This window comes from Callionymus lyra, chromosome 4 (assembly GCF_982586985.1).
Source record: "Callionymus lyra chromosome 4, fCalLyr1.hap1.1, whole genome shotgun sequence".
Lineage (NCBI taxonomy): Eukaryota > Metazoa > Chordata > Actinopteri > Syngnathiformes > Callionymidae > Callionymus > Callionymus lyra.
In genome coordinates, this window is record NC_141821.1 from 31438182 (window position 1) to 31451287 (window position 13106).

The 13106-nt window shown below is 37.7% G+C and overlaps 1 protein-coding gene across 2 annotated transcripts; it reads right to left on the reverse strand.

The window, feature by feature from the left end:
* Nucleotides 1-2163: 2163 nt before the first annotated feature.
* senp3b (SUMO specific peptidase 3b) lies at nt 2164-11923 on the reverse strand. Of its 2 annotated transcripts, XM_087789749.1 has the most exons (12): nt 11637-11923; nt 10668-10793; nt 8508-9221; nt 7998-8111; nt 7027-7138; nt 6422-6569; nt 6292-6339; nt 5897-5974; nt 5662-5799; nt 4476-4559; nt 4303-4353; nt 2165-3471 (listed from the first exon to the last, which is right to left on the reverse strand). In XM_087789749.1, exons 2-12 carry the CDS (start codon nt 10756-10758, stop codon nt 3361-3363), a joined length of 1689 nt encoding a protein of 562 aa, XP_087645875.1. In that variant the 5' UTR covers nt 10759-10793; nt 11637-11923; the 3' UTR covers nt 2165-3360. The 2 variants fall into 2 exon arrangements, with proteins under 2 accessions (XP_087645876.1, XP_087645875.1); XM_087789750.1 differs by lacking the exon at nt 11637-11923 and having other exon boundaries at nt 2164-3471.
* Between the last annotated feature and the right edge of the window lie 1183 nt (nt 11924-13106).

The following is a 13106-nucleotide window of genomic DNA, read 5'->3' on the forward strand; positions in this document are numbered from 1 at the left end:
TGATAGATTTGACTACATTACAGGCCATTAAGTGATTCATACATGTTAGTATGAACAGCCATCATGTGAAGATGATTCTGATGAAGATCAATTGATTCCCGAATAAAACATTTCTGTATTTGTTTTATAAAAGGGCAACATTTTAAGAATGCTTCTGTGAAACTTTATCAATGAAAGGGCTCGGTACCTTTTTATTTTTTAGAAAAACATCAAATATTTCATTCAACACTATATATAACAATTATCTTTAGTACTGAAGGTGAAGTAATAGAGTTAACTAACCAGGGTTTTTTATTTGAGTTTAAGTTTATCAGTGTCAATGTAGATACATTAATTTTGTTCATCTTCTTCAGAATCAATTTGGTTTACTCTGCCTGTGAAGAGTTTACCTCAATATTTTTGTCAATTTTTAAATAATAAAGTAATAGACAGTGCGTGAAAGCTGTTAGGGATTATTATTTTTGACAGATTAAACTAATACAATATCATATTAGTTAAAAAGAAGAAAAATCTTATATACTCAGGGTTAAACGTATCTTTGAATCATACAATACCAATGAAAAGATTAGATGATCGAGTTAGAGGTCGACTAATGTGTTGATTTAAATCTGTCTGTTTGTACAAAGCGTCATCCACCCCGGAAATCTCCACCTCCCAGGAACTCGTTCTATAAACAAAGCGGGGCCTGATTACAGCTGGCTGGAGGAGTGAAGATCATTATGTCATAATGCTCTCGTATCCTCTCGTTCGCTGAGATTTCAGATGGGGGAGAACTTTATAAAGTCATAACCTAAAAACAGAGCATCCTCATGACTATTGGTCGATTAAATAGAAATGGAAAACTTCACACAGCTCTCCTCGAATCACTCCCTCATGTCTGGGATTCCTGCTCACCCTTTCACCAGCCTGGAGCTCATGCATTAATGCAACGGAGGGTCATTGAGGAAACAACAGAGGTGACCCCAAAACTTCATGAATTTAGTCCTGCTCCTTTGAGGGGGCGTCAAGTGAAAATAAAGACACTTGTCATATGGTAACAGGGTGATCCGGCAGGTGAGGTTGTGGGAGGAGACTTTTGGTTTCAATACAAGGAAGTGAAGTTGATCAGGAAAGATTAAAGCTGGAAAAGAAAACATAATAACAAAGAAGAGCACACAGAGTTAACGTTCAATACCATATTTACAAGTGGCAAACATTTTAATCTTTATATGATACTAATAAAAACATATATAACCAAAGTACATCATTATTACATCTGTTCAATCCATTGTTAATGGTTTATTATAAGAATATTGAAATATCTACTTAAATATAAAAGTTTTATAATAACACCTTATTTTATTTTTCTTATACTATACCACTCCATAGTAAATAAATACATCCTGGGATTCCCCTTAATTTAAGTTTCGTTTCTGTGTTTAATAATATCCTGTAAGTTTTGTGAGAACCTTTGAGCAACACAATAACACAACAGGCTGAGGGCCTTTGTACATTTACTTAATGTACCGGATCCCGTCCTATCAAGAAAGATTAGGTTTTTTAACCTACTGAAGTCGAGGCAAAGATCTAGAATTTGAATGCCAATCCAATTGTGGCCTCTCAGACATGGAAGTGTAAACTATCAAGAAATTATCTGCAAAGCCAAATCTCTGGTGGCACACCCATGTCAGGAGCTAACACACCAAAACCCAGAACCACCTCCCTTGAAACTAGGGTCAGTGTTCGGTCAATGCTGTATACATAACATAAACCTAAGACTAAGTCTTCTTGAGCAAAAATATATCATTTATAGAAGGAGCAGAAGTATAAAACAGAATTTCTAGGACGTTGAGCACTAATATACACATTTAAATTTTACAAACACATGGCCAAGTGAGTAATTTAAAAATAAAACAAGCGCACACATGACTAGACTGACCACGATAGAAGCCTGAGTAGGACAAAATCAATTGTTCCCATAAATAGAGAAGTGTTAACTGTAAAGTTCAGTCATAGAACAAATACATTATTTTCCAATGTTTAAAAATGATTTAATAGTGCTAAAATCTTAAAAGGTTCTAGAAGAACCTCAACATAAACATTTAAACGTCAACGCAGAAAGAATCCAGCTTGAATTAAAGAGTGACCTCTAAGTACATCTTTCAATCCTATCAGTACCTTTAGTTCTCTAAAAATCATATCTAAACAGGAACTGAAATCGAGACATTTCATTTAAAAAGGAGATTTTTAGTAGAAAGAATTGTGGGGGGGGTCAAAGACCTTCTAACCAATCGTGGATCATGTAACATCCTCAGACGGTAGTGAAAGCATCAGTGAGATTTGATTGACTGTATTTACTCTCATGGACACAAGCTGTTTGCCACGAACATTTTTTATTCTTTGCAACCATTAATGCGCTGTAGAAGATATATAAAAATGTCAACTCAGTTGCACTGTTCATTTAAAAAAGGGGAGAAAGCAAAGACACATCATCGAATGTGTGGTTTGTAATCAAAGAATCACAGAGGACACCCCCGCGCCACTAGACCTCCCGGCGCTCTCCTGTCCTCGCACCAATGGCTCAAAAAGAAAAAAAATTACAAAAACTGGAGGATTTTTTTTCGGAGCGTAACAAGCATCCTCCTTCTTATTACAGTTCTTTTTGAAGCGAAAAGCAAAGCAACACGTTGGTGGACAGATCAGCACACAGGAGAAAAGTAGCTTAGTTGCTATAATAACACTGGCTGTTCAGGAGTGAAGTCCGTCTTCTATACAGGCTTTTTAAATACTTCAACCTCCTGTGGCACCAAATCTCACATTAAGAGCGTCTGAGGAGACATGAGCAACAGAATCCAGTACCAAGCTGATGCGTCGTCAAATGTTTGAAGATGGAGGTGAGCAACCGTCTTTGTGCTCTGACAACCGGCCCAGCAGTTAGTGGTCCTGGGTTCAGGAGCTCCAGTTCCATCTGCAGAACGACGGATGAAGGTGGAGTTTGCTCCCAAATGGCACCATAGTTCCAATAAATGCAGTGGTGTTCGTCCAAATCTGACCTCGACACTTGTTCACACATGCACCGTCCAGAGAGTCACGCACCAGCTGACATGACAGGCGTCTGAACCAACACACGAGAACAGGAGCAAACGTTGGCCTTTGTCAACCGAGAAAAAAAAAAAAGGGGGGAATAACCGTCACATGGAACTCAAATGTTCAACAAAGTGTAGAGAAAATGAAACAACAATAGTCTAGTCTCTGCTCTGGATGTGAGTTTTTTTTCTTGTCTTGTTTTCAAAAGCTTGGGCTCTTTTCAGTTTATCCTTCGCTCCCATCTCGGCCCTCCAGAGCGCTCCAGCCTCGTGGGAGTGGTTGCAAGTGCTGGGATCACAGGCTGAGCTTGCAGTGACAGAGTTCTTTGTACATTTGTCTCCTCAGGCGAGGCATGTCCTGCTGACCGAAGCTGAAGGGCTGACCCAGAGCCAGACACTTGCAGTACTGCAGAGGCGAAGGGAGCAAGTTAGGGACCGACACACTCTGACAAACACATTTTCAACACCCAGATGTATTGTTCCAGTTAAACCGCGTACATTCTTCAGAGTACTTCCAAACATATCTGATCTACGATGTTACGCTCCACAAATTCAAATCCATTAGTGATACCACAAATCTCGAAACGAGATATGGAGCAGGACCTTCAGTAATCGAGCCTCTCTGCTGTGGAACCAACTACCAGCCTAAGGGTGAAGGCGAGACATTCAAAAGTCTTAAAAACTATTCTTTAAAAAAAAAATCTGATATTCTTTACTTTTTAGTTTGTTAACACGGAGATCCCACTTGTAACTCACCCCGTTCCTCTCCCCCATTTACTCAGCACCTGCCGAGCATGCTGCTGGATCTATTACCTCCTTCCTGCCATGACGGTGTCAACAGATACAGAGTCTTCTCCAAGACCCTGTCTGGACTCTGCTCTACTGTCTTTCTGTCCCGTGTCCTTCTCTCTAACCTACTCTTTATCCCCCTCAGCCCCCCGTTTTCCTACCCAGTCCCACCAATGTCGCTCAATGTGACTTGTTTTTATCTTCCCTAATAGTGTTATTTAAGTTGTGAAGCGTCTTTAGAGAACTCTTATTGATTGAATTGTCCTTGAAATCTGCATCATCTAATGGTTACATCAAAATCTGTCACTTCATTGGATGATACTGCAGATTGCCACTGGTATCACAACACTCAGGTGGAAACTTCTTCTTTCATATGCCGATGTGGCTTCAGGTATTTCCACGATTCACCAGACAAGACCCCCAAATTAGGATTCACAGTTTCTCTCACCTGAAGAACAAAGGCTCCGCAGTCGCTGTCATTGTTCTGCCGACCCACATTCTGCAAGACAAGAGATGAAACCCATCAATGGCGTCTGGCTCGGGGGCTCAGCGATGGCTTCAATTAGCATCTGAACTTGGACAAATGCGATGTCCTGAGTTGAGAGCGGCCAAACATCTCACCATTTTGAAGAAGCCCTTCCAGCCAGTCAAAAAATCCTGCTGGTCTTTCTTGATCGCCTCCGCCTGCAGGTATTTAAAAATGTGCTGCCAAAGACAAAACAACAGTTAGTTTAACAACCAAGACGCCACAAAACATTTGAAATATTATATTGTGTAATGATTATGAATTTTTAAATACGAAATACAATTTTAAATGATATTCAAGACTCGAAAATCAACAAAATATCACTACATTAATTACAAAGGTTTAGGGACAATTTGTAGACAAAATGTTTACTTAACATAAAATAAATATGCCAAGACGACCAGAACCCCATTAGCCTATGGCAGGAGCCCCCTAAACTATACCCCCCCTGCTATGGTAATTATCTATTTTTTTTAAATTATATTATAGATATGGCAGAAGTACAGAACAAATGTCCTTGAACAAAAACCCAACAGGACTTATTAGAGACTAGAAACGAACAACAGAAATAGTTACAAAATAATTTACACTATTCAATTCTAGTCTCTAATGAGGACTATGGTTTTTGTTAACTACCTTTGTCATATTTATCATGAAAAGTTATATAAATACCATTCGGTCCTAATTATAGAATATTTAACTTCAATGTATTACTCGTGTATGGGACATGTTGCACTTAATTTGCTTTAATAATTATTTGGATTTGAAGTTTCATACGTGTATATCATTAACTTGGATTTTTTAAAGTTCAATAATGGCTTCAGTGTGGTTTTATTTTATTTGTTACCATCGCTTCAAGCGAAACATTGTCTGAACTGCCGGAGGGTGAAGCAGAGTTCAGTTGAGAAGCACACCACATAGTTTCTTTACCCTATTATTTTGATTCAATTCATAAAAACAAACTGGATTAGAGGAACTTGTTTGTTTACTTTACAAAGTCCTGTGGAAGGTGTTTTTGGAACTTTCAACTGAAATTAAATTCCAAGGCTATTTTTGCTGGAATCTCAACTCTACAACTTGATTTTATTGTGATTACACGCCAAACTTTTAAATTTAATTTTGAGATGTAAAACTACCTTAAAATGTTATTTACCATGTGTTCACGTTTCTAAGACTTTGGAAATTTTAAATAAAAGACATTTTACGCCAGTTAAGGTCTTATTTTCAGAATCATGACTTGAATACGGTAATTTGACAAAACAGACAAATTCTAGTTCTGACCTTGGGACATCGTCTGTTGAGGGTTCGCTGGGAGTCGAAGTAAGTAATGGCCCTACGAGGAATGTCAACACTGACCAGCGACCAGTGAACCTCCAGGTGGATCGGGATCAGGAGCAGGTCCTTCTGGAAAATATCCACCTGATTGATGGATTTAAAAAGATTATTCCAACAAGTCTCGTGAGTATGATCGTTTACACATGACAAATTATATCAGCTAGTTAATCTAGTTACTCACATTTTTTGTCCACCGCTTCACACCATCATAACCTTTTGTTCGTAGTTTATCATAGAAGAAGCTGTTGAAAAAGTGAACCTGCAGAGGAGAAAATACTGATGTGAACATAACCCTGGACTGAGAGGTTCATGCTGCTTCTACTTTGTTCTTAATTATCATTATTATTGTCAGACAGGAACAGCCTCAGAGAAAAAACAACAGCATTTTCCTAAAACATATTTTGGTTTTAGCAAATCGGTTGAAAAAATCTTGACATTGAAATAATGCACAAGCTTTAGCTCGACAAGCAACAAGTGTAAATCAAATGCCAGGAACTCTTGAAGACATGTTTCCCACTCACAAAAACAAATGCACATATAATCAGAAGTAGGAAAATAATACATGAGACATCTCACCTTCTCAGGCACTGAGTCCATTACGAGATCGCCGTACATGTTCATGATCTGAGTCATGAGGGAAAGGATTTTAGATGATTTAATAATTGTGAACAAAAGTAATAACAGTTGAATTTAATCCCAGCTGTACCTGATCATTGAGCCAGTTCTGTCCATACAGAGTTCCCAGGTCATCCATGGTGAGGACGTGACGCTTGTAATTGACTCTGAAGGTTTTGGCCAGAGCCGACCCCGACGATCGCTGGAAGGATTGTATTAGATGCTGCACCACAGCTTTCCTAAGTAATGAAGAGAAGATTCACATTTTTTTTGTTCAAATTCATTACTTAAAGAGATTTAAAGAATCTCTATATGAAATATGAACCCACTTATTCAGTCCATGACATTGAGGGAGCAGGTGAGAAGCTGTATTAAAACCTTTTCTGCCAACATAACATGGGCAATTTAAAAGTTATTACTCACAAGAATGTATTAATTTCATCTGCTTATATTAAAAAGTGGGCAAAGATTTTAGGCTTGGCTACTAAACAGTTTGATTTAAGAATAGTGGAACATAGAAATGCATCTAATTTCTTGCAAAAGGAAACTCTTACAAAAACCACAAAAAAGAAAATCAGGATTCTCATTACAGAAAAGTTAGTTTTTTTTTAAAACTTTTTTAAGAGTAATTTCTTGAATTAACTTTTGAGTGAATGCAAGATTTTGCTTTTTGTAAGGAGACATATATCCAGTCACCTGTGAGGTTGTGAAAAAGTCTCACTGAAGATGTCCTGAAGCTTCTCCACTATGTCATCAACATGGATTGGAATTAAACTTCCGTACTGTTGCAGAGACTCTTCGAGAATACCTGGGATGAGAAGACAGTGGTGAGTTAGTTATTTTCCATCCTAAGAGACGCAGAACAAAACTGGTCGTTTCTTTTGTGTTGGTCCTGAAAACATAGTAATCCCCCTGTATGAAGTACATTAGGCCAAGTGTTGGCGTGAGAGTAACAAGACAAGACTAATGGAACTTAAACATACTTTGCTACTTAAAACCAGTGATGTGCTTGGTCGGATGGGCTAGACGTGTAAAAGAAATTTGTCTCAGAAAATGTTTTCACCAAGTAAACGCCCACAGTGCCCAAACAAAAGTGGGATGAGTTAATTTGGAGTCTGGTTATCATTATTATAGTTTTAAATCTATACAAAAGAGAGTCAAGCTTAGCGATGTCATTTTTCATTATTCTTATATTAAAGTGATAGTTCACCTAAAATTCTACACTACATACTGTCTACACTGGAAGCGTTTGCAATATTTACCTGGAGTACTTCTGGGTTAATATGGATTGTTATTCTTTAAATGTCTGTCACAAGTGACTGTTAAATAAATAATTATTTTATTTTTTACTGACATTCTTTTCACATCAAGGCTTTAAAACAAGATGGACATAACAGACGAGCACCACAGAGGTATTCGGATGTTTTTAAGTGTATTCACACACTAAAAAGGAACGGATTCATCTTAAAAAGAATCCAAACACTTAGTCGACATTAGGGTGAGTAGAAAACTATTGAAATTTGAAGTTTAGGTGAACTATCACTTTAACTAAATATATATTTAAGGAACATAATGTCATTAAAAGGACTATGTTCTGTTATATTTAAAAATATATTTTTAAAGGCAATAATGCAGAAATATTTTTAGAAAATGTTTTGGTTCCATACCGGTCACACAGCTCACATGCTCCTCGGTCAGTGCCACCTCTGCTGGCCTGTTCTCCACCTCCCGTCTCCCATGCTCCACTTGTCTGTCAAACGTGTATCCGTTTGTTTGTTTGTCTGCGCAGAAGAAAGACAGCTTTTTATCTCTGGGAAAAACCACTCTTTGGAATACTTAACAGGAGTTTGGTCTTTTAAATCACAAAAAAACTTTTAAGACATCCAATCATTTTAAAAATGTAGCCACAAAAAACTACAGTCTACTGTAATTATATTTAAAACGAAAAACGCACCTTGTAAATCACCCATTACATTTACACAAAAGTCCCATTAATTTCTGATCCAACTTTGGTTTTATTTTAACTTGGAAAAAAAAGAAGACAACATTCCTCTACAATTTAACTACCAAAAAAACTGACTTTATAAAAAATTTGTTTACGATTTCAAATAAAAAGGAAAAAAACAACTACAGTTTATCAAAATTTCTAGAGAAATCTAAAGGATGTGTTGCAATACCTCTCTCTGATGGTGTGAATCTCTCCTCACTACTCTCCTCGTCTCCATCGGTGAACTGATAGCGGTTTAACCTTCTCTGCTTTCCATGATGGTTGTAGTGGCGTCCTCTCAGGTTGCATCGCTGTGAGGTCAAGTGTATCCACTGTGCTTTTTGGCGCCAACTCTTCCATTTGTGTGCAAGCCTAAGGCCTCGGTGGGTACGAGAGTGTCGCCAACGCCTAAACCGTGTCAGAACTCTGTTCCTGCTGATTTTGAACTTTATACTTGGCTTAGACGGAGACACTCCCTCTTCAACAGCAGCATCCTGGACATTTTCCATCTGATGGATAGCTTCATAGTGATGGTGTTGAGACGGCAATGACTTGCAGGATGTAGATGGAAAATTAGGAGTGTCCCATATATCTTCATGATCACCTTCCTCCTCAATCTCTTCTACATCATGGATCTCTTCACCATCTTCATCTTCTTCATCCACCTCTTCCTCCTCCTCGTCATCCCAACCTTCTTCAAACTCCGCCTCATCATCACCATCCAGATTGTTTTCGTCTTCCTCTACATCATCGTCATCTATTGCCTCGATCTTGCCATCTTCATCATCATCTTCCACAAACTCTCCTCTCCAAACTTGTTCTTTCTGCCCCAGTCGAATGTGCATAGGACTGGCAATACTGTGTCCCGACACAGGGTCGATGAGATGATCTCCTGGGATTCCACCTACAAACAAACATAAATGCAAAGTAAGTATGGTGCACGTCTTCAATATTCATTCATCTTTTGCCGCCGATTCCCTTATGGAGGTTGTGCGGGGTAAGAGCTCATCTCAGCTTCTGATAAGAAGTCAATTGCAGGGCATGTAGAGACAAACAACCATTCACACATATACTCACACCCACGGACACTCATAGTTCAACAACTAAATGATATTTGGATGGTGGGAGTACACCGGAAACAGTAAGGACAAACAAAAAAAGCTAACCACTGCATCACAGTGTGCCATGTCTTTGATATCCTTTCTCAAATGCAGATAAAATAGTTATGAGTTTTAATAATTGGCTTAAGATATTTGCACTTTGTAGTTTCATGACTAATAAATGGTCTGGGGAAAAGTAAATCCAGAGCTGCAAACAGCATATTGTGCAGCTGTGAGACTTCAACGGTCACTTTTGTTTAGACTTGTTCAAGGTCAAGTCGTTCTGATACAGCCTCGCATTGGCAAGCACCTGGCATGCTCCCTGCCTACGGTATTATCACAACAGATATCATACACCAATCCTTTGATTGTGTTAATCAAGTTACAATAAGTCCAGAAGCTTTTAAGAAACGGCTTCCCCCATGAATCTGGGCTCACAAGCTTACAGCTTTCACTTGTGAGGTTAGTGTTAGTATTAATATTTAAATTATCATTCATCCAGAAAGAATGTATAATCCATTGAGTTGATTTATATAGATAATTAATTCGGTGGATAGCGCGACTGCCTCAAGGATGCAGGTTCGCTTGTAGCTTGAGGCAACATGCGGCCTTTTTTTGTGGCATTTATATGCTCTTCCAGTGTTTGCGTGGGTTACTCCAGGCACACTGGTTTCCTTCTACACTCCAAAAACAGGAGGTTGATTGAGAATCATGTATTGTCACTAGGGGTTAATTTGTGTGAAATCCAGCTGAAGGAATCAGTGAAAGAAAATAATGAATGAATAAATAAATAAAATCATAATCATGGACATTCTGCATCTTAAACCGGCTCACTTTAACTAAATGACCTGGGTTAACAGTGAGCCTTAACACTTGTGAAAATTAGATTCAATAATAAGATATGCATCAATATCTTTAGTAAATATTGTACATTTTTGCATATACTGTATATTTGTGAAATAACAAGTTTTTTCAAATTTAGAATTCTATTTAAATTGTATTCTTATTTAAGTATTTTATTCAATATTTGTCATTTTGTGTGCTCTTACTTATTAATTTTTATTTTCACCTGATGCTTCTGTAAACAAAAAAATCCCTTTTTGGGACTAATAAAGGAAAAATGTAACTATCCATCCATGTGTGACAATATCTGCTTGGGTTAAGGTTAAAAGAGAAGCATTTTCAAATAAAGCTCAAATCAAAGGGACTTTGTTGAACAGAAATATTGTTCTTCACAACCATCAACTCACCTCCCCCTGTGTCATTTTGCCCCACAGCAGTCAGAGCCAGGTCTCCCTGCCAGCGGTTCTGGGCCAGGCTACCGCCACCGTCTCGCATCATCCACGAACACCCTGCGACCTGCGCCAGCTCGTCACCTGAAGGAAGAACACAACTTGGGTATTTGTATATTAAATAGAGTGCAATCAAACAATTTAAACTATCACGCACTCTCTTTACTGTCAGATGCAATGTCTGAAAATCAAGTCAATGCAAGGGCTCAAATCACATTAGTGTGGCAAATAATATTCACATTAGTGTGACCTATAATATTTAGCAGTGCTTGTAACTGGACGCCTTTTCGTACATGCTTTACTTTGAAGAAGACTAAAAAAAATTGTGAAAAAATACGCTGTCAATGCATTTTAAATATGGGAAGGGGGTCGTTTTGGCAGGTGCAGCAGTGATAAATACATTTTTCTCATCCGAAGAATTTCATTTTTGAATCTCAGAATAGGATGCACTGGTGTTCATGAGCAGGACAAAAAAGGCTATGAGAGCCGGACCGGAACATCCATATAACATAAATTACGTTTTTAAGTATGTATATTAAAAAAACGTTTCTTAGAGTTAAGTTCATAACATAGGAAACCAAAAAAAACATAGCGTGCTTTTGTGCCAAGACTGCGGCTCTATGATACATATTCCGCGGTAGAAAGTAGTCCCTCTGATGTTAGCTTCTGCACGTTGATAGATATTAGAAAATATTTACTCAAAACACAAACAAAACACGAACACACGTTGGAGACAAACCTTCGGAAGTCAACGCCACTATATTTTCACCAAGCCCGACAGGAAAACAGTTTAATATCGCGCCGATAACTATTGCTAGATCATTAGCCGGTTAGCCATGTTTGGTTAGCTAGCTTAGTAGCATCAACATTTAAACATCTGCTATGTTGTTCCCTGAAGTCAGCTCGGTTTCAAATCCATCTTCTTACCGTTTTCCTGCAGAAAGGTGTGAATGTGTGCCAGCTGCGTCCAAAAAGGCGGTAATGCGTGATTTTTCTTTGCGTGAAACTAAACAATTGCTAATGGAGGCTAAAACTTCATTCAATGAACTCAGGTGTGGAGGCGATAACCTCGGCGGCGCAGAGATTCACTCTAAGAGTCGACAGTAATGCTCCGAACACTCGACGACGTGTGTTCAAATGAAAATGAAAGCGCTATTTCATTTTATTACAAGATGCGAGCAGTGCGGGTTGCGCTCAGATCTGCTACAACAAGAAAGTCGCACAGCAGAGACGTCACCGCGACAGTTAAACACGAGCCGCTGACAAATGATCGCACCATGGCAACAAGTTGGATATAATGGGAAATATTTGGATTTTTACAGCTACGGGTTCAACATATTAATTGCTTTTTATATTACAAATGTGTCTTCTTTCCCAAAATTAAATCAAAACCAGTACCTCTGTCTTTCTAAAGCACTTTAATTGTGTCATGATACTGGAACTGTAGTGTTATTAACGGACGCCTGGTTTGTGTCAAATATATATTCCTACAACAATATTATTATGTTTTTATTTTACAACGACAATTTAAAAAACAAAGCCTGTTATTTAATTAGATAGAATCTTATTGTTCTTGTGAATACTGCAGTAACAGATTCTTAGATACAATCCTTCTAGGGGAAGATGAAACCATTTTGAAGGGAGGTGAGAAACTTTCTATAAAAAGTAATCTTATACTCATAAAAAAAGTGTAATATCGCAGAACTGTTTCCGATTTTTTTTTAGTTCATATGTTATGGGGAGCGTGAAGATCCAGGGAAGGATTTCACTTAATTCTGCCACGATTATATAATGATGTAGCATTGACATATCTTTTTATTCCTTTTCCCCTCCCAATCTAAAAACATTCGGAAAGATTTATGAAGCTTTTATTGTTGGGTGTTGGTTCAATCCAGCTGCGACCTCGAAAAGGAAATCAGTTGTAAGTAAGTAAGTCATTTTTATTTGTATAGCGCTTTTCCAGACCAGAGTCACAAAGCGCTTAAACAATCTGTCAATAAAGTATATACTTTAAAGATCAAGATAAAACTGAAAATTAATGAATAAATGATCTATATAGTGCAGCTTATCTCATTTTGAAAGCAGCAGGATTCTATTATTAATTATTACACATGCTCACATTTATTTTCACTTCTCTATATGCAGCACGTTTACCTTGCTTCACATTTTTCAATCCAAATTTCAACAAACTTTAATCTTTATTACCCGAACAAACAGAACTTGTTGTAACTGAGCTTTTAAAGTTTCCACTCATACCATAATTATCATACTTAATTAGAAACGAGTCAAGAACTGTTGAGGGAACAGCTTATCTGCTTAAAATAAAAGTGCATTAAAATATATATATAAACAATTACGTTTTTCAAGACAAGATTCAATCTGAAAAAGAAAAAGTGA

Bases quoted from the DNA above. Each gene is read 5' to 3' on its own strand.
- senp3b (XM_087789750.1), bottom strand. From the start codon at position 10,758: ATGATGCGAGACGGTGGCGGTAGCCTGGCCCAGAACCGCTGGCAGGGA. The intron at 7,139-7,997 runs GTATGGAACCAA...TTCTCATCCCAG, and splicing joins GCATGTGAGCTGTGTGACCG to GTATTCTCGAAGAGTCTCTG. The intron at 6,340-6,421 runs GTACAGCTGGGA...CTCATGACTCAG, and splicing joins AGAACTGGCTCAATGATCAG to ATCATGAACATGTACGGCGA.